The 27,968-nt window shown below is 38.8% G+C and overlaps 1 protein-coding gene across 3 annotated transcripts in view; it reads left to right on the forward strand.

Annotated features, from left to right (window-relative positions):
* Nucleotides 1-27,968, forward strand: part of OXR1 (oxidation resistance 1) — a 225,696-nt gene that overhangs the window by 60,432 nt on the left and 137,296 nt on the right. Inside the window, exon 1 of one of the 3 annotated variants that reach the window (XM_066334758.1) lies at nucleotides 27,100-27,265. The exons of 1 other annotated variant lie outside the window; for it this stretch is intronic. In XM_066334758.1, the coding sequence (XP_066190855.1) occupies nucleotides 27,207-27,265 (59 nt within the window). In that variant the 5' untranslated portion in view covers nucleotides 27,100-27,206. Of the gene's footprint in view, nucleotides 1-27,099; nucleotides 27,266-27,968 lie in introns of those variants that run through there. One more of the 3 variants, XM_066334776.1, reaches the window with a different exon arrangement.

Here is a 27,968-nt window from a genome sequence, read left to right on the forward strand (position 1 = left end):
GCAAAGAATTTAATAGCATTATCAATATTATGTTCATATTAATGCTACGTGTAAGGAAGAAGTTGGGACCAATAGAAATGCAAAGTCTATTAAATATAATGCCTGTTAAATATAAAATAATGTATGTCCTAGTTTATATTTTCATTTTTAAGTTGGGTTTTCATTTTAGACTAGATTTCATTTTGGATTTTGGAAATTTTGAAAATTTTGTCAGCTCTCCAGATTCATCAACATTTTTGTTAGTAGTAAATGGTTGGAAGGAATTGTCCCTCTTCTATTACACATGCAAAAATCTTCCTGCAATTTTTTTTTTGTTTTTATCTTTCTAATATTGCTTTTTTCAGTCAACCATCTTTTTCAGTAATCCATTGACTTAAGCTCAATTTAGCATATACAAATCCTTTACTTTTAACAGTTGTCAATAATACTGACAGACTCGTGTCCATTTATTAAAATGGACATTTAATTTGAAATTCCTTGATTTCAGATATCAATAGACTTGTGGAATAAATAGTTCCATTTCAAAGAATATTACATTGAGAAATTTTGGGGTAAGAAGACTTGCTTTTGGATTCTAGATTTGCAGCATTTTTGAATATGTGGTTTTGATTATCTTTTAAAGATTAATATTTTAAAATACCAACACAAATGGTGCATTAATTCAGTGTTAGATGAATGTATTTTATTAAAGAAGAACAAGAAGTACAATAAAACAGTTAGCATGTTCCACTATTTACAGGGATGACATTGTAATGTGATCAAGGAAAATTATATTGCCAATATTTGAGGTCAGGATCATAAAGGAAAATATTTATTCGAATTGTCAGTAATATAATTGTCTCATGCTCAAATACAATAACAGAAGATAGTAAACTTTTAGAAAATTAACAGCACTCATCTTGCTTTAGTGATGAAATACTCTTGTGAAAACAAAAAGAAATCTAAAACCTCTGAGGAAGTCCTGACTCCTGATTGTGCTATGCAATGAGCAAACACTGCCATCACAATATAGTTGTTTTAAAGGCTGGATATATTGCTTGTCATGCAGCTCTTTGGTGTATCTAGAATTCAGAGCAAGGCTAAGTGATTTCTGTGTGCAATTCTCTAAGACAATGAATTAGAGAAAATTCTTAGCCCTGTCTCTTGATCATAAATATGATCAGTGTTGTGGGAGCACGTGCCTGTGCTGCCCTCACTGCTGGTGTGGTGTTTAGGAAAACCAATAAACTGGCAAAGTTTTACTTTACTCACAGGGCAGACGATCCAAGTGCAAGTGGAAGGAGGCACTCTGCTCTTCCTACAGTGAGCACTATGTAACAACCAGCTATCAGCTGCCAGCTTGGCTGGTATCTAGACACAAAGCCTTGCTCTTAGAAAATTGTTTCCGTATAAGACAAAATTGTTCAAAATGTTGCAGTCCCCGCTACTGAAAGATATGGGTGTTTGTGATCTGTTTCAGTTTATGAGAACACTGTGGTGAATTATCACATCTCAGCAGCAGAGGTACAATTCCTTTAAATCATTGCCTCTGCTTGAGAGGTGAACATTTGACCATATCCTTATGCATGACACAGATTGCTATTCTGAGAACTTGCTCTATAGACCTTTTTTAAATTTAAGCAAATGAATGAATCCTTGGTTTCTTTGGGGCAGAGAGAATCAGAATCTCATTTGCTGTTGCCCATCCTCCAAGGCTGTTCAGTGCTTCTTAAACCAGTGGGCATACTGAGTTCAGTGCCCCAAATTCTAACTCATATAATGTGTATCCTTGTAGAAGATTTGCTCAAATTAAAGTAGCTTAAATATTCGTATGACCCAGCTTTTTAGACTAATTACAGAGAAAGTAAATTAAAATATATAATCAGATTCTTGCATGAAGTACTGGAAGAAAGCTTTGCAAAAATTCCCCTGAGAAGAAAAAGTCAAAAAAGGTTTTGCATAGTGCTTTCCAGTCCCTTTAATCTTGAGAAAAAGTTCTTTTACTTATGGTGATAAAATTGTGCAAATTGTAACTAATTATTCTCTGATTAGTTTGTCTTTACTTAGCTTTTATGAAGGGTAGAGAACAGTAGATTTAACTTGGGGTGTGCTACGCATTTGCTTTTCTTTGTCTCTTTTTCTATGGGATAGGAAAAGATGTGGAGTAGGACTCAGTGAGATCCTACAGTGAGTAAAAAGAACAAACACTTCCAGATGGCATAAAAAGTTATTTCTCTGTCTGTCTTACCTTCTGTTGTTGAGACTGTCATGACTACAGAGCAGCAGAGTTCAAGAGCAGCTGGTAGTGGATGGCATGACACAACTTTGCTCTTCTGACTTTGGTGTCCAAGTTAAATAGAGAAACCAAAGCCATTAGTAATAATAATTTCATAATATGTAATAATAATTTCATAATTTTTACTACTGTGTCTTGTAGATAAATTGTGCTACTCTAATTATACAGACAAGAGAAGAAACAACCCTCTTTTGGGTTATTTGAGCATTATTACATCATTCTTGTAGTCCTATCAGCAGCCATAGTTGTCTATCTTTACTGTAAAATGTCAATGCTGAGGTGCAGTTTTTGAAGCTGTAATGTCAAGACACTCCATATCATGTTTTCTATGTGTTTGAACACTGCACACTGTTATAAAACTCTCTGTTTTATATTTAAAAGATCTTTGTTAGCTAGAGGTGTACACTGATAAAATAATGACAGAAGAAGCCGAGTCACTTTGATTTTAGTGCTTACCTAACTGCTCTCAGAAATTAATACATTAGCTATCACTTCACTGCACCTTCAAAGAACAGTACTTAAACCTTCCTGACATTTTCCCCAAACATCTTCCGTAACTGCACATAACTTATAAACATCTAAATAAGTATGAGTCATCCTGTTTTTAAACCCAGTGACTCTTCTGAAATGAATAAATAGTGCTAGCTGAGAAAGGAAATCTCTCTTCAAAGAGAAGCTGAAAATGTTTTTAGATTAATGCTGTCATCCCCTACGTCAGCAAAGCCAAGCTTGCGTAAGTGTGTGCTCTAGATATATTTTATGTTCTCTGGTGTTTGCAGCACACATACCTGTAAACCAGTTGTTGTAAGAAAGATATACCTTCCTTGAATAAGTAGGGCTGGACAGAGCTCATTGTTTGATGTGGCCCTTAGGAAGGAGCTGGTGACTTTGCTGCACTCCCAACTGGGACCTGCGGTAGAGCTGATCTCCTGGCAGAGGAAAGGTAAGGAGGATGGTGTTACTGGTGGAAAGAAGCTGGAATTTTGCAGATCTGCCTGGTCTTGGCTGATGTAGTATATCACTCAGTTCTCTGGACATATGTTTGTGTCACTGCAGTTGAGGTTGGTCAGTGCTGTGGTACTTGCATGATGTCATTTTCCTATCTGGAAGAAGAATTGATGGCAGTTGTATTCATATCAGATGCTCTTCAGTTTTGAAATCACTGACAGTAGGTGAGTAAACAAAGTCCAAGAGCCTATTGCTGAATAGGGTGAGAAATGGGTTCAGATCGTTCTTCTCAAACTTCTCAAATTTCTCAAAAATACTGCTCAGTATACCAGCTGTGCTGCAGGGATTTTTCTGAATGTTTGGTACCTTTGTATTGGCCAAGCCAGGCTGAGGTAGAGCCACTGATTCTGAGCAACAAAGAACCAAGAACGTGCTGTAATGTAGTGTGTTGTAGCCTGCCAGTATATGCTCAGTATGTCTCTGCCAGCACATCTCTGAGCAGACCTTGAACCTCTCTGTTAGCTTCGAAGCTCTTAGAAGGCCTTGCCTGAGTTGTCTGGATGGATATGCCATGCCAGGTGGTGTTAGATCTGCCTCTGGTTCCTCTCCTGCAGCTGCTGTGGGGTGCTCTGGCCTTTAGGAAACTGCAGAAAGTTGTGCACTGTTGAAGCACACTGGGTATAGAGATTCGCTATGTCTAAAAGCATCCTTATTGATACCCCAAATGTGTTACAGATTTTATGTTCTCGAGTAGTTTTGGCTTGAGATTAATAGTTAGATTTAGTTGTGTATTGGAAAGTTAAGGAGCAGACAAGTTCTTAAGACTCTTTTTATGGGAGAAACTATTTGGAAATTGATAAGAATGTAAATCACCCAACCATTGAAATTCTCTGGATTTTGCTTTATTGCCAGATGAAGTAGCTCTAGTCCAACACCTGAATTTTTCCATTGCTTTTTTCAGGCAGTACTCTGGAGTATTGCCACTGTTGCTTTCATGCCTTTGGTAACTCATGACAAATACTGTCAGAGTACAGCCTGACTGTATCAGATTTACTGGAAGATAAGGCTGTTGCAGTAAAAGTGTCCCACAACTATTCTTTGTCTTACTTTCAATGATTATCAAGAAGAATTTCAAAATCCCTTCATCTTCACTAATACACCACCAAATCACGTATATAAATGTGTGCAGCAGGAGCTCAGATGGGCTTTGAAATCCACAAGAAGCCAGTGAAACAAACTTCTGAAAAAAGCACCCTGTGGAGCCTAGAGGTCTGTAGCAAATCCACCCCAGGATGTGCAGACTTAGGTACCTGCAGATTTGTGAGACATTTCCCTCCTCTTCTAGCTGAGGCTGCAAGATGAAATTGGAATAGGGATGGGGGAGAAGAAGATCTGACTGTAAAAACTGTTTAACAAGCAGTTTCTCAAACTTTACAATTTTCATAAACAGATCTTGAGAAACAGATGGCCAAGCCATCAACTACATTTGTCTAGCATTCTTTTCTGTTATAAATATATATTAAACAAAATAAGTATAAAGATAAAACTAAGAAATAACACTTTATAGGAATGTTTTAATGATAGAACTTTAACACAGTAAAAAAAAAATCATTATTATGAATCTAAGAAGTTTAAAAATTTTTAGAAAAACCTTATTTTCAGAAAAATAAATCTGATCCATCTCATGTTAGATATCAATACAATAAGCAATTCCATATTCATTGATCCTTTCAGAGAAATTCTGCCTACTCCAGACATAAGCAATTGGTTGCAAATTAATGAAGTATTGAAGATCTACCTACTTTTCTCATTTAAGTATTTTTATTATTTATAATAAGATCTTTCTATTTCGCTGTTTTTACCAAGGTAAATATTTTACGTTGCTTGGAATGCAGCATGTATTTTAAAATTACCCTCCATACTTTCTATTTACAAAAGCCTTTTTCCAAATACTTTAAATCTTTGGTCTGTTTCTGACACTTATTAGTTGTGTTTGGTGCTTCTGCCAAGGTTTTGCTGGAGGAGGGCTTTGGGATGGGCTGTGTGAGGAGAGGCTGGGGCTCTCAGCGCAGCAGATCCCAGCCCTGCAGGGGAGCTCAGCTGAGCACCTCAGCCTCCTGGGCACCTCTGAAATCAGCCTGGAAAAGGGGCACCCATACCTGTAGAAGAGAGACAGAGAAACCACGGCTAGAGCTGGAGGAAGTGCTCCACAGCAGAGGAACTGGTGTTAGCATTGAAACCCATAATCACAGAATGATTATATGCAGGTGCTTTTATTGAAGAGCTCTGGGAATCGAGTACAGGATACGGACCCAAATTTGACTCCATGGATTCGAAATGGACATGTTTTTATACCCTTTCTTTATATAACTACACATCAATTATTAAACCTATATTGTTCTATTATATGAATTCCTGTAGTTTTCATCAGGCCCATCAAATATCATTTCTCATGATTCTTAAGCAATAATCATATTCAGTTACCAATCTTTACATTTAACAATCATCATTTATTGTATGATGATTATGCAGGTGCAGTTTCACATGATCTAGTAAAATCAAAGCCTCCATAGTTTTGGTTCCCTTTCCCAGGCCTATCCAGGCCCAACCTTTCTTTCCACCTCCTCTGAATCTATTGTATACAATTCCTATGATTTTAGAGGCGTTTTAACCCTATGCTATCAGTAGCACATGGATGAGCCCATGCTGGAGCAGGTGCTCTCCCAAAGAGACCATGGCCCCTGGAAGGCCTGTGCTGGAGAAGAAGAAACAAATGAGAAAGAAGGAGAAGTGGAAGAGTGGGAAAAAGAGAGTGGCTGGGAAAAACTGCTGTGATCTGACCCTTCATCCTCTGGCCATTACCCAAGGGGCTGAGCATAGCCCACAGTGATAACATGATGAGTGAAGATCAGGAAAGGACAAGGAAAGTGATCTTGAATAAGGTTGTGGCAGAGAAGAGAAGGAAGGGGTTGTTTTCCTCTTTTGTTTCTTTCCCAATATATGAATCATTAATTAAATATTTATACTTATTGACAATAAATTAAATGTCCCTGAAGGGAGGCTGTTTTCCCTGTAGTTGTACTTGGTTATTGATTTCCCTGTCTTTATTTCTACCCATAGGCTTCCTCATTCTCATTTTTCCTGTTTTCTCTCATGTCCTGTTGGAGATGGAGAGAGTGAGCAGCTAGGTGGTTGCTTGGCTGCCAGGTGAGATCAACCACCACAGCCATCTATACTTTTTAAGTTCTTCACAGGTTTTTCCCAGTATTTATTACTGTCTACCATTACAAAACGTCAATCATAATTTGATTTTTCCACACTGATCTTCCTTAAACCTTCTAGAAACTCTGTAACATCTGCAATTAAGATGCATTTCCTTGATAAATACTTTTTACTGTTTCCAAGTATGTTAAAAATAATCAAAATAATTTACTGGTGCAACATGCCAGCATGTGCCCCACCATAGCTTATATTTCAGACATTCAGCAAAAAAGAGACGCCCAAAATCCTGTGTTCCCAGTGATGCTCCATTTGAAATCAACTTGCTTTCTTTATTTTTAAAAAAAGGAAAAAGTGACACTGGCTGAAAAGGGAAATACCTAACTTGATTGTCACAGAATTATAAGATTAGTGCTGGCATTGTATGATTTTTATTTTTTTTTAATATAACTACTAACTTGACAAGGAATAGGCATAGACCTGAGCCATTTTTTTCTGTTGAAAAGCAAAACTATAATTATTATTTTCTACAGTGATACGATTTTGACCTCAGGCTACTTCTTTTTGCAGCAATAATTTGTCACCTTTAATTGCCAACAGTGTCTGTGCAGGTACCCATTTTTCCCTTGCATGGAATTTATTTATAGTTAGGGTCTAAATTTGATCCCTGCCTATGGTTAGACCTGTCTAATAGAATGTGAATTGTGACAAGAAATCTAAAAGGATTTTGAAGGAAAGATGTTGTTTTACAGTGATGAATTTCTCCTTGTGAAATGCATTAAACTTAGGGTTCCTTCAGCCTTTCTTGCTCCTTCCGGCAGATACTTGTCAGGCCATAGGATCCAGGCTGAAGACCACAGAAAAAACTTAAGAATTACAGAAAGCAGGAGAGAGTTTTTCAGAATAAATAATGCTCTCGTATGGAATATTGCCATTTGCTGGATTCCCAAGAATGCAATAACAAGGAAACCAAGATATTACACTTATTTTTCTCTCAGTAGCCATATGTTTCAAGTTAAGCTGGTATGATAGCTTCTGGAAGAACCTAGATGTGTTGTAGAGAATAGAAAATGCTGTTGGTGCAAAATCAACTAAATCTTGAAATGCAATAATACCACAATAGGTCTGTTTCTTGGACAATTTTTATTGAGAAGACTATTTCAATTTAAGTCTCAAGATATAAATGCTGAAGAGTTAATAGAAATTGGTGAAATTAAGATTCTAATTTTTTTCTATCCAGCCTTTTTAAAAAGTAGACAGAAGATGAAGAGCTTTGTTCAGTTTTGAGAATATGCCCCACTGTGTGTTGCCTTTATTATGAATTGCTGGAATGGAGTCTTCCTTTGTGTGCCTGTTTGAAAATACAAAATAGATTTTATTTTAATTCAGTCCACTTGCGTACTTCATATTAGGTGCAGGAAGGTATACCTATATATGTTCAGTATATATAGCCTTTAAAATGTTCAGAGTTCTCAGAATTCCTTCAGAGAGGGGAAGAACCTATAGGACAGTTTTCACTGAAGTCAGGATTACTGTGGCTTTTGCTAAAATAGGATGTTTTCTCCTAGACTACTCACTTTACTGCAGTATTTGTTGTGTTTTCATTAGAACTGATGAAAATAATGTAAAAAATATAGCGAAAGCAGATCTCACTCTTGTTATTCTTTAGGAAAATGGGAAGTATTTTTTGTTAACTTCTAAGAAATGAGAAATGTAGGCGTTTCCATAATTTTTTTGTCACTCCAGTGGCAAACTGTCAGTGAATACAGTCTTTTTCCTTAACTGATTTGGCAGGGCTGGGTAACAGGGGTTGGACATAAGCCAGTGTGTGCCCACCTGTCTGGGAAGGCCAAAGGCATCCTGGATCAGCAACAGCGTGGCCAGCAGGAGCAGGACAGGGATTGTCCCCCTGTGCTGGGCATTGGTGAGGCCACACCTCGAGGATGTGTCCAGTATTGGGTCACTTGCATCAAAAAAGACACAAGTGTTAGAGCATGTCCAGGGAAGGGCAAGGGAGCTGGAGAAAGGATCTGGAGCACAATTGTGAGGAGGAGCAGCTGAGGGAGCTTGGGTTGTTTAGCCTGAGGGCAAGGAGGCTGGAGAGGGACCTTATTGATCACTACAGTGCCCTGAGATGAGGCTGTGGCCAGGTGGATGTTGGTGTCTTCTCCAAGTTACAAGTGGTAATATGAGCCTCAAGCTTTACCAGGGGAGTTTAGCTTAGACTGGATATTAGGAAAAATTTCTTTATTGAAAAAGCTATCCAAACATTGATAGAGGCTGCCCAGGGAAGAGATGGAGTCACTGTCTCTGGAGGTATTTAAAAGACTTGTGACAGAATAAAGCAGTCCTACGGTAGTGTAATAAAGCCCATTAGACTGTAGACAAAGACATTCCTTGCTCTTCTCTTTATGTTTTCTTAAATCTTTTCCAACAGAGATGTTTCTGTGAAGAGCCACTTCTCCCTCCGCTCCTGAATACAGCTGACATATTAAGTTTCTGCTTGGGTGCCATGCTAACAGGCTGCCAGGTCCAGTTCTACTTTGTGTTATTGCTTTGTTTGGAATGGGGAAAACTGGGAGGCAAGCAGTCCAAACATGCCATGGAGAGAAGGGCTTTGCCATAGTAATGCAACAGAATGAGAAGAGAAACACATTTGTCTACACATATTATAAATTCTAGCCCTTTCTTTTATATGGGCCTTCTCAAATTTTTTTTTTTTAACCTGTTTCAGCTTTGACATTTATGATACCCCATTTCTCAGGGAAAGTGCATTCCCACAAGATTCTTCTAGATGGTCACTTGGAAAAGACATGTGACAAGTCCTGTAATGTCAGTCTGAGCCCTCTGTGCAGCCAATGCAGGCAGAATTCATCTATGTCCACATGATGCTCTCTGACTGCTGATTATGCAACCTTATGATGACAGGGCATAAAAATGTTCCTTCAGAGAGAACAGAGGTTCACAAAAAATTTCATCAGTTGAGATTTTTTTCTAAAGCATCCCTAAAATAGTATTAGGACATTGTAAAACTAAAGTACTTGCAAACTTTTTTTTGCAGTCTACTGAGAAGAAATGGAAAGAAAAATAATGCAATAAAATAAATGAGACATAAGAATGAGAAGAACAAAGACAAACGTTATGAAGAAATAAGACATAGGATATGTAGGAGAAATAAATTAGAGACAAATGAAAGTGATAATATACAGGTGCCAAAATGTATTATTCTGTTGAGGACCAGTACAATAATTGTTATTACTTAAAACTTGTGCAAAATATCAAGAGTAACTTCAATGTGAAGAGGCATTGAAAAAGATTAGTGGAGTACCTAATTAAAAATACGAGATAGAAAGGATTAATGTCATGTAACCTTACAGGCAAGTGCATGTGGCTTCTGCTTGTGCTTGCAATGGAGTATGGAAGTCTAATATTCCCTTGGTATAAAGTATTAACTGTTCTGAGAATTCATAGTACCCGTCAGATAATCAACTACCTGACCTGGTAGAGTGCAAGGGAGGGCAGAGTGGATGAGTCAGCCTAAGGGAAAACACCAAAGTTTGCCCATGCAGAAGGATGTGTCCTTACTATGCAAATACTAAATGTAGAATTGTGAAATCTTTTGAGTTCTTCTGAATATTTAGGGATGCAATATACATGGTGTTGCCATAGAACAGTCATATCACCCTCCACATAATACAAGGTGGTGAATAAATTAAAAAAAAAAACCAGTTATTCAGATTTTTACTCAGCTATTATTTAATTTTATCCCTCAGTTTGCAAAGGCAGATATTTTATTACTTGTCTTTGTTTGCTTCTCTGCTTTGGAAGATTTATGAACAGCCTATATTTGGAGTTATAGACAGTTCTTTTAGCAAGATTCAATGACAGAGTAACAAAACTTATTTTTTCATTCCTGACTATGGCCAAGCTTTATTTCTCTGGTATAGCCTCTGATTCTCATTCTCCTCTGCAAGCAATATGGTGAATAAATAAAGGGATGTTAACCAGGGCTGAGATAGGGCTTAAAATCTTGAAGTCCATGAATTTGCCTGCAGTTATGTATCAGTCTTGTATTCCTGGCAGAATGCAGTAGTGAGGTTGCAATGAACATTTCTGTCTGGCTGTAAGAGTCCAGCCTTGATCAGAGCAGGTCATGGCAGCAGGGAAAATATGCCACAATCTCTACTGCTGTCACCTGCTGCTTTTTTTTGTGCGCCTACAGAAATGCAAGCCTCAGTTCCAGCCTCATGAGTGCAGTGCTGCATCAGGAAAATGGTTCTGCTTCTTTCCACACTGGTACAAGAATTTGGCCCTAATGTAGGTTGTGTCAAAATAGATTGAGTCCTGAACTGAGTGACACTGGTCTTCATATTATCATCCTTTACCTGCACCAAAGGTGCCCCCAGTGAGCTCACAAGGACACTTTTTTTTTTTTTTTTTTTTTTTTGGCCACATAAGGACATAAGTTTCTGGATTTTCCTAGCTCCTTTCTTTGTTGCTGCAAGTCAGGGTTTCTTAAAGAGTTTATTTAAGATGGAAGACTGCTGCTGTAGCTTAGAACTAATTATTTTACCATCACTGCTAGAAAAAAAAATGTTGACATTAAAAATAGTGATGCTTTTTTTTTTCATTCTTGCATTTTTCCTTTGCTCTATGGGTTTGGAAAATATATCAGCAGAGGTATATCACAATGTATACTTAGGCCTTACCCACTGCCAGTCAAGCTTTGCTAATCTAGGATACCTGTCCTGAAAGATGATGCACACATACTGAACATGCAAAGAGAAAAACTATTTATAAATAACAGATGTGTCTCCAGGATCATAGGTAGAAGGAATACTTTTGTGGTATCCCTGTCCATTCAAAGGAGTGAAAGGCCAGAGGAGCTGCATGGTTATTTACTCTCTTCCCAGAGGCTTGTGAGGATGCAGTGTTAGCAGGGTATCACTCCTGACTTTCCTTAGGAGCAGTGGTGGAAACTCCAGGGATTTCATAGTACCTGAATTCTCCTCCGTATTGTCATGCATGCTCCCCCTTTGGCAGATTCCTTGCTCTTTCTAAGCAGGGTGTTCTGCAGAGCTGGAGGTACAGATAACAGTTCCTCTGGTTCCACAGATACCACTTCCAATGGACAAAGTGGGGAGTTGAGGGGAAGCAATGAACACTGGGAATGAAATGCATCTCTGATGAAGGGATCAACTTGGATTACGCCATGGGTTCTTCCTCTCAGTGTCCATTGAGTGGACAGGCTTGAGGCATGGGCATGCCATGATATCATTGAGCTGTGGGTGATTTCCATGACATGAAGCTTTAGAGGACACTCTAAGGAGCTGGTGATGTTTTGGGAAGTTGTGGGTCAAATATGAAGCTTTGAACATGAGAAGAGAGAAGGTTTAAAGAACAGTGGCAAGAAATATAAGCATTGTGAAAATGAATGTGTGGAGATGGTGGGAGCTTCTCAGTACTGGTGATATACTGTTAAATAGACCTGTCACAACCCAGCTTTGTTTCAAATATGGCTTGTTGGGAAGTGAGGAGGAATATGATGTTCCAAGAAAAGCTCAGGACCTGTGTGTCTATGTACCATGTTGCCAGCCTCTATCTCTGCATCCTGGACTCAGTAGTTCAATTTGTCTTAATTAGACAGACCACATATTCCATGTCAGTGGACCCTTATTTAAGATCATATATTTATGGCAAAACCCCATTCTGGTCATATCAGGCATTAGGGTTTAGTCAGAGAAAAGCCAGTGGGTTTTGTAATTGTGTGTGTCACTTTCCAGAGCTGCTCTGTGTCCCAGCTAGCTGCCTACACCTTGCATGGCTGGTGGCTTCTGTTTTGGCTTCAGTTTTTTCTGCTTGTATTTGATGGTGAAAATGACCACAGAAAATGAACAACAGTGGAAAAAGTTATAGATGTGCAGAGCAGGGATGATTGGCACAGTAGCTCTCCTGTGTTCTGACTGGCTTGTTACTGATTTTCAGTTCTTAATGATTTTCCACTCACAGGTGGAGGTGTTAGCAACTGTCTTGTAAAGATGGAAGCAAAGGCATTTACTCTGTGAAAAAAACCAAACTCAAAGCCATGAATTTGGAGGTTAATACTGAGTTAACATTTTGAATGCTGAAATTAAACTCTTCATTCAATGCAAAAAAAATAAAAATTACTTAGCTATGGTTCTAAGCACTAACTAGGATTGATTTTAATAGGTGTTTCTGGCTTTTCAGTGCTTTTGAACACAGGATGTTCCTCTAAATAGGAATAGTGCAATTCATAGCCTGAAATAGTAATTCCATTCTACCCCTCAGAATCTGATTGCATTGCCTTTCAAAGCAGAGAAAACTGCTGAAAAGAAAGATTTGTGCTGCAGAGAACAGAACAAGGAGACAACTTGTACTTTTTCAGTGATCTGAATCTAAATGTTCCTCTTGAATGCACAGGAAACATGTCTATGTAAATAATGAGAAAGAAATACGGTGCATCACTTTTTCTCTACTGAATTTGGTAAATACCAGCTGAACCAGTACACTTAATAAAGCTTTGCCTTCCAAATCAGTGTGGGTACTTATGCACACTCATTTTCCCGAAAGGTTGATGCTAAAACTGTTGCTAAGACAAAATTAACTGTAGCATTCATTCCATGAATATCATAGTACATAGTTTTTTCTCTTATTTGCTTATTTATGCTTCTTAGCATTTAAATGCTATCTAATTTCCTTGCACACAAGTTCTTGAAGCTGGAAGAACTGGGACTGAGCACAGTGGATTCGCTGCATGTTTCAAAGAAAGGTGGAGATGTGGAGGATTTGGGGAAAGCATGGAGAAGTAAACATGTAGCTTTTCAGCTGGGAGGATTCTGACAAGTGATGCAGTAAGTTCCTAAGTGGAAAGCTGAGTTCAGGCAAAATCACTGGAGAGGTGTGATTGCCGTATCAGTTTTTTTGTGTATATGCATTCATCAGTAGGTCTTACAGAGAATGGACATTCTTCTGCTCCACATTTCTAGACTTTAATTTCTGCCCAACTGTATTCTCTTATTTATGGACATGTGCCTTAGTGCTCATACCTCTTTGTGCCCTTTTCATTATGAAGGAACAAGAGAACTTGCAATGGAACCTTTCTGCTAGAGAGGATACCATGCAATCTAGGGTTGGGTGTGCAAGCAGTACTGTACATAGAGCTTCTTAGAAAATACCAAACTGAAAAAAAATTGCAGCACGAGTGGTCTAATTTTTTCTTCTTTTTATTTTTTTTAGCTAGTTCTTATTTGGATACCTTTTATTTTTAAGTCCTTTATGTAATACAGAGAAGGATGTGAGCTAACCAGTTAATTTAGGAAATGAGCCTTTCTAATGATATGCTTCTGTTTCATAAATTTCAAGATGAAGAAATTTGATCTGACAATTTACGAGGTGGAAGTGAGGAAGAACAATGGACAGGGCCTGTGTCAGGCTGGGCAAATATTCTCTTTGAAAGGACAGGAAGAAAGGCACCATTGCAGAAAAACAAAACTGCATTATTAATGTTTTATAATAGCATAGATGTTAACACCATGGGCTACATAATGGGATCTGATTTGTTTTGAAGGTGATCTTAATGATCAGTGCTGTTTTGGTAAAGGCAAACGGTGAAAGATAAGGTCATTGCTAATATCAGTTTCTAAATTTGCATTCAACCTTTTAAAAGTGTTGAAATACAATTTATGTCCCTTAGATGCCACTTCTAGAACAAAAATTTAAACTAGGAGTCAGCATGTTCCATCCTGATACCTTTATTTCAAGATGCAACTAGGAGGCCAAATGATTAAAATAATCCCTGCTATGATTTTACTGTATATTTTACTGCTATGGGCTTCGGAACATTAAATTTATTACAGGAGCCGGGAATCAAATAGAAACCTAAATACTTTTTTTATTTTTTTTATGAAGCTTTGTTTTAAAAAACACTTGTCACTGTTACATGATGTTAAATGTAACAGGTTTAGGTGTTGTCAATGATACATCATCTTATGGGGAAAATAACTTAGTTCTTACTTTCATATTCACTCTTCCTGTAAATAACAGCTAAATGGGAAAAACTGCCTATCTGTTTCCAATTGTTACTTTTAGCCACCTGCTTTCTGAACTTCAGAGATGCTTGCTAACAGCCCTGGTGTTGCTTTGTTTCCCTGCCATATTTGTAGTTCATGTCAGTGCAAGAAGGTTTTTATATCTCAAACTGGTTTTCTTCTGGGAAATTAGGGATGTATTAATCTTTCCTTTCCTTTCAGAGATGACCTTCAGTGTTTCTATCCTTCCTATAATCAGAAAAAAGAGACTTATTGCAGTTCCCCAATTTCCAAGAGGATTAAAACCCTTTTCTTGTCTAAAACTGCACAGTGTGATTTGTGGGGTTGTTAGGCAAAAACCTTTTGCAAAGTTTCTTTAAAACTGCAGTTTCACAAGCCTTTTATCTCTGATAAAATTTTGTGGTTTGCTATGTTCTCACATCTCATGTGTCAGGATGGCTCTAAGAACTAGCTAGTACAGTCAACAACTGCTGGTGAAAATGAAGAGCATGAAAAATAAAATGTGACTTGCAGAAAACCTGGAGAATTCCTATTTGTGTGATTGCCCTGGATGAGTCACTGGAGTAGAAATGAGATGGCTTGTGATGAGGGAAGGTAACTGCCTCCAAGGGTTTTCATTTCAGTCTGACCTGGTATATTTGGTAGGAGGGACAGGAGATGGGAGGAGAGGTAGGGAAAAGCAGAAGCTTTCCTTCTCCACAGAGTATCTAGGGGTAAAAAACTCAAATACTTGATGAGGTTCTTTGATGAGCCTAACAGTTTTGACAAAGGGAGTTGGCTTCATCATGTGGCTTCTTTGGCAGTCTCGAGTCAGGAGGAAGGGAATAAAGACTTGCACCTGAAGAAGGAAATGTTCAACCTTCTCTTTTAATTATTTCAGAGCTGAATTGCATTTGAAATAATGGCACTGATTAAGCAGTCTCCTGAGTGAAGCAGTTGTGAAGGCACCAACAACTCTGGAGTGACAAGAGAGAAACTCTCATTGTGACAGACAGGCCCTGATGTGACAAAGGCTGACGTCAATGTCATGGCAAGTGGTTGCTGAGAAAGCCACTTAGAAAATTAATTGCTTTAGCCAAGCGTTCCTGGTATTAGAGGAAGGCCATGGAGAAATGATTTTTGAATGCTGCTGTCATTTCTTGATGCAGGTCTTGTTCTGCTGAGATTAGGAATATTTAAAAACAGCTTTTCTTTTTGGTATATGGTATGTCAAAGTGCCCAGAGTTTCTGAAGCAGGCTTTTTGTTTTAAGACTGCTGACAGCATCCTGACAAAGGTACTTCCAACTTCATGCTTTGGTATTAAGGCTCTCTCATTTGCTCATAAGCAGGCTAATGGATAAAACAATTCTGGTTGAGTTATAAAGATACATCCACATTATAACATTAACAGACAGGATACCTGTTGTTTTAAAGCCATTTGGGAGCAAGAAAATAACAGGAACAAAAAAGCCCAGAAACAGGCCATGATCATGCAAAATGCTACAGGCAGGTAGGTGTCTGTATCAGCCTCCTTGGGGCTCTGGAGAGCCTGGAGTATGCCTGTGCTGAGGGGCTTGCATTGCTTTTCAAGAGAAAAAATAAGAAAGATAGGAGAGGGAGAGGCTGCAGAAAGCTTGGAACACTCAGAACGGGCCTTTGGGGTGGGAAAGCAGTTTCCTAGAGCACAAGGGAGAGAACTTGAAATGACAGGGCAGAGATGACTCATGTCTTTTGGCCACTCTTTTGTGATAGAGCCCTGCCTTCCTGAGTGAAGGCCTCTGTCAGAGGGTGATCATTTCAAATAGCTGCACAAATAAAGGCCTAAGAAACAAAAAGGAAATTATTTCTTATCAGTGAACAGCTAGTTTAAATAGATTTTGAGCTATTATTTGTATTCCTGATTGAAATGCGCAGGTTACTACTCCATCTGCAGTAGTTTCCTGATGTTTTTGTTCTTGGAAACTTTCCAAAATCTGATTGCTTATATTATTCCTACACCCATTTTTTCTGCTTAAAAAAAATAAAATAAAAAATGAAAAATACCTCCTGCAAAGCGGAGTCCATGTGAAAATAGTTATTGAAGTACCTTAGCTCAGTTCTATGAATTTTCTTATCTGCAATTTTCTGATGTGTTCCTGTTGTCCTGAAATCATGGAGGTAGTGGAGCAACATGAATGGAGAAGTATTAGAGAAAAACAAGGAGATTAAGATGGGAGGGATCTTCAGAGTAGTATACTGTTTGCTCGATGGAAGCATGAAGAGGAATCAGGAGAGAGCTAAGCATGGGAAGCAGGAGACTTGCTGTGGTTGTACCGGGTCATCCAGATGAAAGACAGCACTTACTGCCTGCTGAGCCTACACATCCTGAATAATATGCCATTTGTATGGATGTGAGATATGGAGATGTAAAAATCCATAGTGAGTTAATATTGTCTTTGCGTGGAAACGTTTTACACATTTAGTGTCAGGATGAAGTGAAAATGCCAGTTATAGGCAAGAATATTGTTTTTGCAATTTTGGAGTTTCTGACAAAATGTGGAAGCAGCAACTTGAGTTTTTATCTTTGTCACCCCCAGTGAAACACAATTTTGTCAATGACTCTTTCTGAGTGACTAAATAATCTGTGTGAGTGGTGAACTGAAGCACCGATGAATAAACAACAATGTCAACTGTAAGAAGATAGAGTCAAAGTGCTTCCTGTCAGTCTCTTTTCAGAAGCCTTAAGATGTGAATGGGGGAATGAGTTTCAAAGAACATTCAATCTAGCTCCACTAATGACTATTGAACAAAATGAGAAGAGAAAGGCAAAATGTTCTTTGAACCAACATGGCTGTCTACAAATATAGCCTCCAGTAAAAAGTTTAAAATCTTAATATTTGACTGATGAGCTCATTCACATTCTTTAAGATGAGAAACTTAAAGCTTTGAAAATGCCTTCCCTGAAAATCTTGGAATTGCTTTTTGTGGAAGAAGCAGCCCCGCAGGCTTATGAGGGGTTGTGTGATATATATTGAATGCATGCATTCAAAACTATCTTGGCATAAAATTGATTTGTGGCATCTCATTCCCTGCAATCATTCTAAAGACACTGAATTTGCTTTGTAATGACTTGAAGATCTCAATTGTACATTTAATTGCTTCATGGAAGGCAGTTTGGCAGAAAGGTACAGTAAATGTATGGGTACTTTAAAATGCAAAGGCATTTGGGGTAAAAAGAAGGAAGTAAAGATAGAAACCATATCAGATGGCATTGGGAGCTATTTGGCAATTCTGCTTTCAGGCTTTTGGTTGGGCTTTTTCCTAGGTATTTTAACCATAGAACTTGATTAAGAAGTTGTCAAGCCCTTGTTTTTCCCTAATTAATCTCTGCTAGGAGCAGCATTTTACAGAAATACGTACCAGTGCTGTAGCAGATTTAGGAGATCAGAGTTACAGTGAAGGAAACCTACAGAAGCAGTGATTTGCTGCAGTATAATATTCTCTTGCAACACTTCTGCATTTTTCCAGTCATTAAAATTCTGCTGCTGCTGTTTGAGTGGGGGGAAATCCTGCAATGGCTGAACAAAATGCAGTAAACATTTCATTATGTTTCTGAAAGATACTAAATATAATTCTGGGAGGAAAAAGTGTTCTTGTGAAAGCAAGTTTAGCAGATGCCAGGTTCTGCTGGCGGCTGTCCTTATCACGCAAAGTTTATTTGTAAAATAAACTGCTCCTTGTTTCCTGTAGGAAGCATTGTGCAGGTAGGGTAGAGTTGTGTTTTGTCAGCTTGCTGTGCTCAAGGGTCAGCCTTGATTTTATAACAGACCAGCTCATCAAAATGCTTGTAGTTTGCTGATGCTGGTGATTAAGCAAGAGTTTTAACTTTTGGCGTTCTCCTCAGTACAAGGTTTTCCTTTGCTGAGTATGGGCAGTGGTGCCTTTTGTCTCCATGTGCTTATGCAGCTCTCACCTTTGCTCCCAGGGCTAGATCCAGATGTAGTTTTGTACCTAAAAGTTTGCAGACCTCAGTCTGGTGAACATCTTCAGTAGCTGCTTTGTGGATGAGCAGGAACATGATTCTAATTCAGTACTCATTCAGTGAGTTCTCTTTTCATGTGCTTTGGACATATTTTGAATGGGCTTCTTTCACCCACTACACCCTTTTACAGAAAATGTCTTCTTTTGCTCTCCTTCTCTGAAAATTCACTTCACTTATATATTAATCAAATGAGAATTACCAGATTTTTTTTACAGTGATCCATGTTTGAATGGATAAAAAGTGAGAGTGATCATTGTGAATATTAAAAAATCAGTTTTTGTGGATTGTAGAGATGCTTTTATGGTTCCTGAGTCAGTATCATTGTCTTTTGTTTTTTTCTTGCTGAGACAACTGGAAAATAAATTAGGTCTGTTGACTTTTCATAATCTGCTTCAAATCACAGATAACTTCAAATCTTTTGGATGGGGCCATTTTCCCTTAAAAAGTAAAGACTGATCCACGTAGGACTGTGTTCTGTTTCCAGGTTAAAAAAGCATATGGTTTTTTATGTATGCAAGGATTGTTTGGCTTTCTAATTTCAATTATGCTCCATTTTTTAAGCTGCTCTTATGTTACCTATTTACTATTTAGCATGAGCAGAATCAAAAGGGTACTGTCAAAATTAATTGTCTTTTTGCCTGCTTATAAGAGTATCTTGAAATGATCTGTGATTATTCTGTTCCTTCTCTGTTCTGCCTGTCCTTCCACTTCCCTCCCACACTCCCTTTCTCTTCAAAGTTCCATTGCTCTTTTTTATTTTAAAGGGTACATGTATACGGATATATTATGGGATGGAGATTTTGGTTCCTGAAGGGTGGTTTTTTTTTTCTTTTCACATCTTGCAACTGATTTTCACAGAGTGAGAAGTAAAATGTCACTGGCCCGATCAGCTTTTCACTAAGTTACATAACTTCTTGATTTCTCAGCGCTCTGTAAAGATGAAATGCAGTAGCTGCAGCACAGATGAGGATGTCAGTTCTCATACATAACACTCTGTATCTACCCTTACTGCACTTGTTTGTTACATGTCATTTTATGGAAAGAAATGACTAATTTCTGCCATGTTAACATTAAAAGCTTTATATTCTCAGAATATATTTACTTTAATGATTTACCGAATTCCAAGCTTTTTTTGCCCTGCAGTATATACTGCAGAATAAATGTAATGGAAGGTCAAGGGACTCTGTTTTGTTCACATAAATTATGAGTACAACACTGTTCTAAATATACAACTTCTGGGCACCCAATTATCTTGGAAAAGCTGTGGGACTGGATCAGCAGGAGATCACTGTAATGATCACTACTAAGAAAGACACACTGGACTGGATTTGTGTCTGATTTGAGGTACCTCCAGATAAATCTTTCTGGTTGCTTTAAAATATTTCTATAAAAATGCAAACCTGGTAATAATCTTACAGACAGACCGAGTCTGTTAATTCTGAAGTTAGTTTACCGCAACCATGCATTTTTCAAGAGGGAATTAGTATTTTAGACAAAATTTGGCAAGCCTAAGAATTTCCCAACTCAAAGCTTGACTACTTCTGGGTTTTGACTTCGTTGGAAAGTTGGGGGTTTTGTACCTAAACTATTTCTGGAAGTGGAAGGTTTGACTTCATGAAACACTGGAGGTCTGTGCTGAAGCAGCTAGGCTTGAATATTTACATTCCCAGGGTTTCAAGGAGAGGACCCTGCCTGGTTCATGCAGCTGGAGCAGAGCCATCCATCCAGTACAGCAGGCAGGAGCAGAATATGCTCAGTGAGGGCAGGTACCATCCAGTGCCTTCATCCAGTCTGGATGGGCAGGAGAGTAAGCAATTTTTCTGCCTTTTTCCTTTTGTATTCCTTTGAGTTTTGTGCAAAGATTTACACAGGTTTTAATAGAGGTGTTGAACCACTAATGTGGTAAGGAGTTAATCCCAAATTTCCTGGGATCTGAACTAAGTATATATATATATATATATATATATATATATATATATGGCTATTGAATAACATGAAGGGAATGGATTCCAATCTCTTATTTTTATTTTCTGTTGTTTTATATTCCTAAGTTCTTCCTATTTCTCACATTTTTCACATGCGATGTGAAAGAGGTTTTACCTTTCTGTACCTAAGAACAATTAGCAAGGCTTAGCCATAATATTTTGATTTCCTAATAGTTCCTTTTCATAGAAGATTAACCAAGGGGAAAAAAAAAAAACAAAAAAAAAAAACCAAAAAAAAAAAAAAAAAAAAAAAAAAAAAAACCAAAAAAAAAAAAAACCCACACATTGTGAGATTAGTTAAACACATCTTGAAATACTGCCAGTACTTCCTGAAAAGGAGATGTGATTTACTGATTCTCATTTAGCATTTAGACAAAAAGCATCTGATTTATCTAACAGGACTTCTAAAATCTTGACAGTTTTATTGCATGCATCTAAATGCAGCTTCCATGTTTTAGCTTGTATGCTGTTTCCTTACAAATTCTGATCAGGTGGTTGTTTAACACTTCTGCCTTGAAGCTGAATTCTAGTTAGGAAGCTAAATACACAAATGTTTCCAAACTCACTTGCCTCATTTAACATGCTGTGGCCTCGTTTATCTCCTGGGCTCTGGTTTTGATCCTTTGAAACTGTTTAAATCTCTCCTTGGCTTCTTTTGTTCACACTGTCAGGCACTTACTCCTCATCTCCTCTGTTTCTCTGTTCATCTATCCATTAAGGCTTATGTTTGATTGTGGGGATCTTAACCTGGCAATGTCAGCCAGGCACCAGCCTTGAGGTGCTCTTTGTTCTGGACTAGGGGAAAAAAAAAAAGCTTCACTGTGCTTTGATAAGCCTCAGTATAGTGCTTTTTGATTGGATTCTTCTTTCATTAATGTCATTTACTGTACCTATAGATTGCCAGTGTCTGGCAGTGGGTGTAGCTGCAGTGCTTATTCTGCCCTCTGAACTTATTGATTTAAAAATTATAACAAAAAACACTGCAGGGCAGCTGTGTTATACAATCTCTTGTTTCTATGCTTGTCCAACTCTATTTTGTAACATTGTGAGCAGAAAAAATAGGAAAAGATTGTTGCTTGTCACAGGCATAAATCTAAATGCTGGTTCAAGGGAAAGGTCATCCATGTCTGCTGGAGAGGACATGCCTTTACTTTGGCATGAAACTGAATTATGGCTTTAGACTGTCTTCTTGAATCTCAATAAGTGCTGCCTGGAAGTCCCACTTGCAAAGGGAAAAGGCATGAGTGGTGGTGAGGCCCTTCCCAGGGTACATGAGCTGCAGGCTGGGCAGCAGCTATTGCTGTCTCTGCAGAAGCAGAGGTGGCTGTCTGGGAGTGCTGCTTATCTTCCCCTTCCTTCTTCTTCCTTTCTTTTCCCCAGCATCTCCCCCATCTGCAGCTGCAAGGTTAAGATCACCAATCTTTGGATAAATCTTGGTCATCTCACTCAACCTGTTGCAATGTCACTGCAGGGTTTGTGAGAACTTCCTTTCTGGGTGTCTCCTCTCAGCCTCTTGCTAGGAGCACTTTCCTTCCTGCTCAGTCCACCAAGACTGTAGCAGTAACTGTTCCTAAATGTCAAGCAGCTCCTCTGTAAATCTCTGGGAAGGAAAGAATAAGCACTGCACTTGTGCTTATTGCAGTGTGCAGGCCCAGGTGCTGTGGTCCCAAAAATCCTCCCCACAGTCCTGACTGAAGACACAACAGCTCAAACACTTGGGTGCTGACCCGAGGGAGTTCATTGAAGCATAGGAACACAGAGGCAAGATGTGTCCTGAAAAAAACTAAGGGAAAAGCTGAGAGGAATCATTTCTTTCTCTTTGGTGTTGCGCTGAAATGTTCTGCTTTCCAAGATCAGTGCCTTAAGGCAAGGATCTGAACAGGTTTGTATCATCCTGGGCACATTCTTGCCTCTCAGGCATCAGCTGCTTCATGTTTATTAATGCAATTTCTTACAAGGCTTCTAAATGCTCTACAACATAATCAGTATTTTAATATTTAAGTGTTTTTTTATGGTGTAGTGGGTTGGTAGATGACTCCACAGAAGGATGCAAGCTGTCTGCTCTTGAACTTCAGCATGTGCATGTTTCTACTGAGCCAAGTGGTCTTTGGCAATCTGTGACCCGCCTCCACAGCTGCTTCAAGAAATATAGTTCTGCCGGAGTAGGATGCTGAGAAAAGCCCAGGTACTTTAACCTCCTGCAAGTCAGATCTTTCTTTTTACTGTTGACATTAAAATTGACAGCTGGAGGTTTACGTTGCACACGTAAAAAAAGGTTGGGTGGCACCTCTTGATAAGCCATGGGGTGTGTTAATGGGCACCTCCTTCCCAGGATGGAGACAGCTGAACCACCTTGCTGGTGGCCTCAGCATCAGGCAGGGAGCTAAGGATGCCATGGAATCAGTACCTCTGTCAGGAAGCTGGGAGAGACTCAGGAGTGCACAATTGGTTTATTAAAGACTGAGCAATAACACACTTCATCGTGCTGCTCTCTATTTTAATTTAATTGACTGGCAGCATTTGTCAGAAGAAAATTCAGCTTCTGCAAAAATGCTGACAAACTTGATAACTGCAGTACATTATGTCAAGTTGAGTTTATTAAACACACAAATTAAAAATGAAGCCGTTGGTCTGTAGATAACAAAATTAACTTGATAATTTATAAAATAGGAAAGTACCTTCCTTTCTTAGGCAATATCCTTTCCTAATGTTCAATTGCTATGTGGTATAGACTTTTTTTTCAGGAAAGTCTGAAAAATGTCTTTTGGTGTGCTTAAATATTTTTAAAAAGTAGTTTTAAATATGCACCTTTTAAAGAATCCTACATAGTTACATAAATCTGAATTATGTAAGTACTGGTGGACATATTTTTTCTTTTGTGACAGCTGTAAGTGGAATGCCCACCATGTCTGCTTGAAGTTCAGGCAAGAGGGACACCTGTGCCACCCTCAGCAGCCCACAGCCCTGGCGCTGTGCACAGACAAGGCCTCCCAGTAGGAGATCTGGTGGTGACAACATTTTCTGTTGTCTAGAAGTGCCTTATTTTATGTAAATGGGGAAAAATCAAAATTAATCATGGCATTTTTATTGAAGACAGGTATCTTAAATTAGTGGAAATTTGCTAGCTATATCTTCAGTGGCTTCTGGCAGCCAGTGATATGCTTTGATCATTGCACATGCAATGCAAGCACATGCCTATGGCTGCTTGAGCCACTTTATTCTCTCTTGGGGATGCTGATGCCCTTGTTCCCACTCCTGCAGCTTCTGTGTCTCCTGTGGCTCCTGCTGCTGGGTGCAGCAAATCTTCCCCTGGTGCACAGTCCCTTCTGCAGCCAAGGGAGTGTATCATCATCACTGTGGGCTGTGCCTGGAGGGTGAAGACATAGAGAAATGTCTTTACAACCTTTATACTCCTGTGAACACCAAGTAAAAAGTTGTTGAAAATGTTCCTCCTACTTCCGCAAAACCGAGAAACAAAATAGTTGTGTGGGTTTTCCATTTGTTTTTAAAAAGTAAGCAGTATTTCACAACCTATCTGTTCTGAAGTATGTTTCTCCTTTACATATAGATTGTCAGTACAGCCTGTTATTAGTCAGCTTATCAAGGGGTATTGCTTACTTCTTAGGATGACAAGAAATGAAAACATATATGCCCAAGATAGCATTTTCTCAATAGGTACCATTAACAGACTTCCCATTTTCTATTTCTGTTTGGTGGGCCCTTACCAGGGCTCTGGATCTCTATCTGCTGTGCAGCTGCAGTGTCTGAATGAGCAGAGCAGGGGCTGGCATCCGCATTCAGCCCTCTGGGCCATTCTGGCAGCTCTGGTGGAAATGCCAGTAGCTGCTTGGCCGTGGTAAAGACCCTGGGTGAAAAGAGAAAGCTGGCTGTACTTCATCAGAGCTCAATGCTTAGAGGAGGAGGGTCTCCTTAAAGAAGGGTTGGAGGAATAATTTCGTCATAAGTATAAAATATTCCTGTATCTTTGAAGATCTTTATTTCCCATCTAGGATAGGCTAACCTGATTTATGAATAAGAAGTGCCAAAAGAACAAGACAAGATTTTTTAAAACCTGTGTGGCCAGTACCACTCCCTCAAGAAAACAGAGCTTAAATTAACATGTTTTCAGTGGAGAATGTAGTGTAAAGATCAAATATTCAAAAAAGCGAACCAATGTAAGGCTCATTTTATACTGTCTATATGTTTTCTGCATGTTTCACGAAAATGCTAGAATGATATTTATTATTCATTTGAATTATGCATAAGTTGGAAGGCAAAAATTCAATTCTGCTTTGGCAATGATGAGGAAAGATTTCTCATTTTTCCTAGTCTCTAACTTGCCTTTGACAAGTTAGGTGTCTCCACAGAGATCTACCTGATATAATTATATCCTGCAGAACACTCTGAGAACCAGTTTATGCTACTGGCAAGGAGAAATTCTAGATGTTTTAGACTCCTCATGGAGACTTTGCCCAAAGGGCACTTCAGCTTCAGTACAGGGGTAAATATTGTGGCTCAAGGAAGTAGATGTTCCATTTGACAAGGAGCATGAGAAGAGTTTGAGTGATTTCTTGTGAGATTCGTGCTTCTGCTGCCCTGGACTGACTACTCTCCTCAGCCCTGTGATCTGTTGGCAGCTGACAGAGCATGGTCTTTACACTCTGCAGCATGTCTTAATGCTCTCACTAAGGACTCTCTGGCTTGCTGCACCTCTGGCCCTGGGCTGACGTTCCAGCTGCCAAGCAGCCCCATGTAACAAGGCAGAGGCTCTCAGGAGACAGTGCAGGATGCTCAGCTGCAGGAGGAAGGACAAACCAAAGGGTCTCCACTTGACTGGAGGGACTGTAGCCTCAGGGCTGTTGTATCTGCCTGGGCTCAGATGTTGCTGGCTGGATCTTAATCACTGATGGTTTATTATCAATTCCTCTTTGACAAAATGCCTTTATACCTCACTGAATTTTTAGTGATGAGATCAGAATGTCTTATCCCATTTATATCTCATGGAATAGAGATAATAATGATGTATAAATTAGTTTAATATTCCAAAAGAAGTCTTAAAGTTGTTTCAAGCTGTATAATTTACTGGGCAAGGCAGAAGAAAGTGCAGATTTGCATTTCCATATCTTATGATAAACATATCCACAGCATGTTGTTTGAACCTGAGCTGTGAGTGCCTGCTGTGCTGATGCTTATTTGTTGAGATGGTAGAACTGGAGCACACAAATCTGTGGTATTGTAAGAGCAATGTAACTTTCAACCTGCTCTGCCATTTCTCTGAGAAATTAAAAGGCCCTTTTGCTTCCAAACTTGACTATATAAATGTATGCATGTTATGATTGCATATAGCACAGCAATCTCGGGAACATTAAGTGCCCAGGGATATTGCAGCTGACTTGTAAACAACTCAGAAAACAGTCAAGCGTAGGGTTGGAATCAGAAATGTAAATGCAATTGCCTAAATTAAAGTCCATGGATAAAACAGCTTTGTTTATGTATAAATTACTTGCAGCTAGCACAGAAAATAATTGATACTATGACAAAGTTAATTGCATGGAAAAATATTATGAGTCTGTATGGCTTCACTGTAAGCAAGGTATTCTGTATGTCTAAGAGTATACCATGTAGCTCCCAGACCACTGGATACACTGGCCCTTGAAAACTCAATTGAGTGTATGGGAGAGAAGATGGCAGTGTAGAATGTGATCCTCCATCGCACAGGATGTATGAAAATCTCATGGTAATTTTCAGGGGAATAGGATCTGGGTGCTGGTTGCATAGCCTATAATAAAGCAATTTCAGAAACTTCTAATCAGGTGAAGTAAAGACTTTTCTTAGAGATACAACCTTAAAATAGTCTGGACAGTTTGAATCCATCCTTATAAATAAAGCTGCAGTAGATATAATCCTGAATCATTAATGAGACAAATAAGAATGAAATAGAAATCATTATCACTTTTAAACCGTTATGCAAAATTTTTCTCTGCTGAATATGACAGAGCTGGAAATTTCAAGACCCATGAAAATTGTACTGAACTAGATTTGCATAATGCACTGGAAGAGCTTTTGTGAAAATGGAACTAGTGGGAGTTATTTAAATAACAGTATAGCAGCTATTAACAAAATAGTGAGGTTCAAAATAGTAATTTACTTTACACATCTCTTCTAAAACATGTCCAGAATCAAGATATCTGTCAGCAAATAGCACAGCATTGCAGCCCACCCTCTCAAAATTCTGAAAGAACAGATCAAGAAATTCTCGTCCCTGACAAAACACGAACCTAGTAGCAGAGCTTATTATTTCCACCATGTAAAGCAGCTGTAAAATATTATACAGCCATGGAGTAACATACGATCTTGAGCTGTTAATCCTCACACGGGCTTAGGCAGGAAAAGAAGGATGAATTGTATGTGCTATGACTATTTGAGCTGCATTATGTTTTCAGTGTGATTGCTGCCATTTTCCTCTCCATCATCATCACCATCACCTTCCTCCCTAGTCCTGCCATACCTCATCCTCCTGGATGTGTATCTCCAGGCCCATGTGTGGTGTGGAGGACGCTTTGACTCCTTTGCCCGTGGACTCACTAACGCTTCTCTCCCAGGCAGTGAGAATGCCTTGTCACACTTGAACCACAAGTGGATTCTGGATTCTCCCGCTTGGAGTTCATGGATCTAACCTGGCAGCCACCAATCTATATGTCTTCTGTAAATGATCCTCCAAGGGTTTACCTGTAGCAGTGCTGTCATGCTCCCAGGAATAATCACAAGGTTTGTGTTCATTTTTGTAAGTCTTTATTCTGTGATATGCCCTTGAAACCCATGAAGCTCCAGCTTTGTCTATAAATCTTGTTAAAAGGGTGTGGGTTGCCTGTTCCATACAGCAAAAAAAGCTATTTTTCAATTATTTAGATACTATTCATCTTCTCCCTGAAGCCTGGTCAGAACTTCGGGTTTGACACTATCCTTTGTTATAGAGTGAGAAATGGTAGCGATTTTCCTGCATGTGCTGTGGCCACTTCCATAAGGATGACTAGGAGGTGGAGAGATGGGGGCTTTTGTTTGTTTTCTGGTGCTCTGACAATTAACAATTTCTGTGTCTTTGCATGGTAATTTTTGGTAATGTGTATAAAGGAAAAAAAAGGTGTTTTGTATGCTTCCTCTACTTGCTCAAATATAATGCTGAGAGTATAAAGCAAAATACAAAGTTGAAATGTCTCTTTTTCACATAGCTCTCATGCCTGCAATGTTTTCTTTCCTGAAGCTGGGCTCAATGTTACATTATTAATACATACCTGCCACTTTGAATTGCTTTGTGGGCTGTGTAGGTGTGGATTCATTCCTAAGCCTTTGGTATCACCACCCATGTGAAGATCACATTGTGTTTGCTCTGTGCCGTCAAATGATCTCATATGCTGCTTGCATTTTCTGAAAACTCTGCTGCATGATCAACACATTAAGGAACAGAGTGAAG

The sequence above is a fragment of the Sylvia atricapilla genome, chromosome 1, assembly GCF_009819655.1.
Source record: "Sylvia atricapilla isolate bSylAtr1 chromosome 1, bSylAtr1.pri, whole genome shotgun sequence".
NCBI classification, from domain to species: Eukaryota; Metazoa; Chordata; class Aves; order Passeriformes; family Sylviidae; genus Sylvia; species Sylvia atricapilla.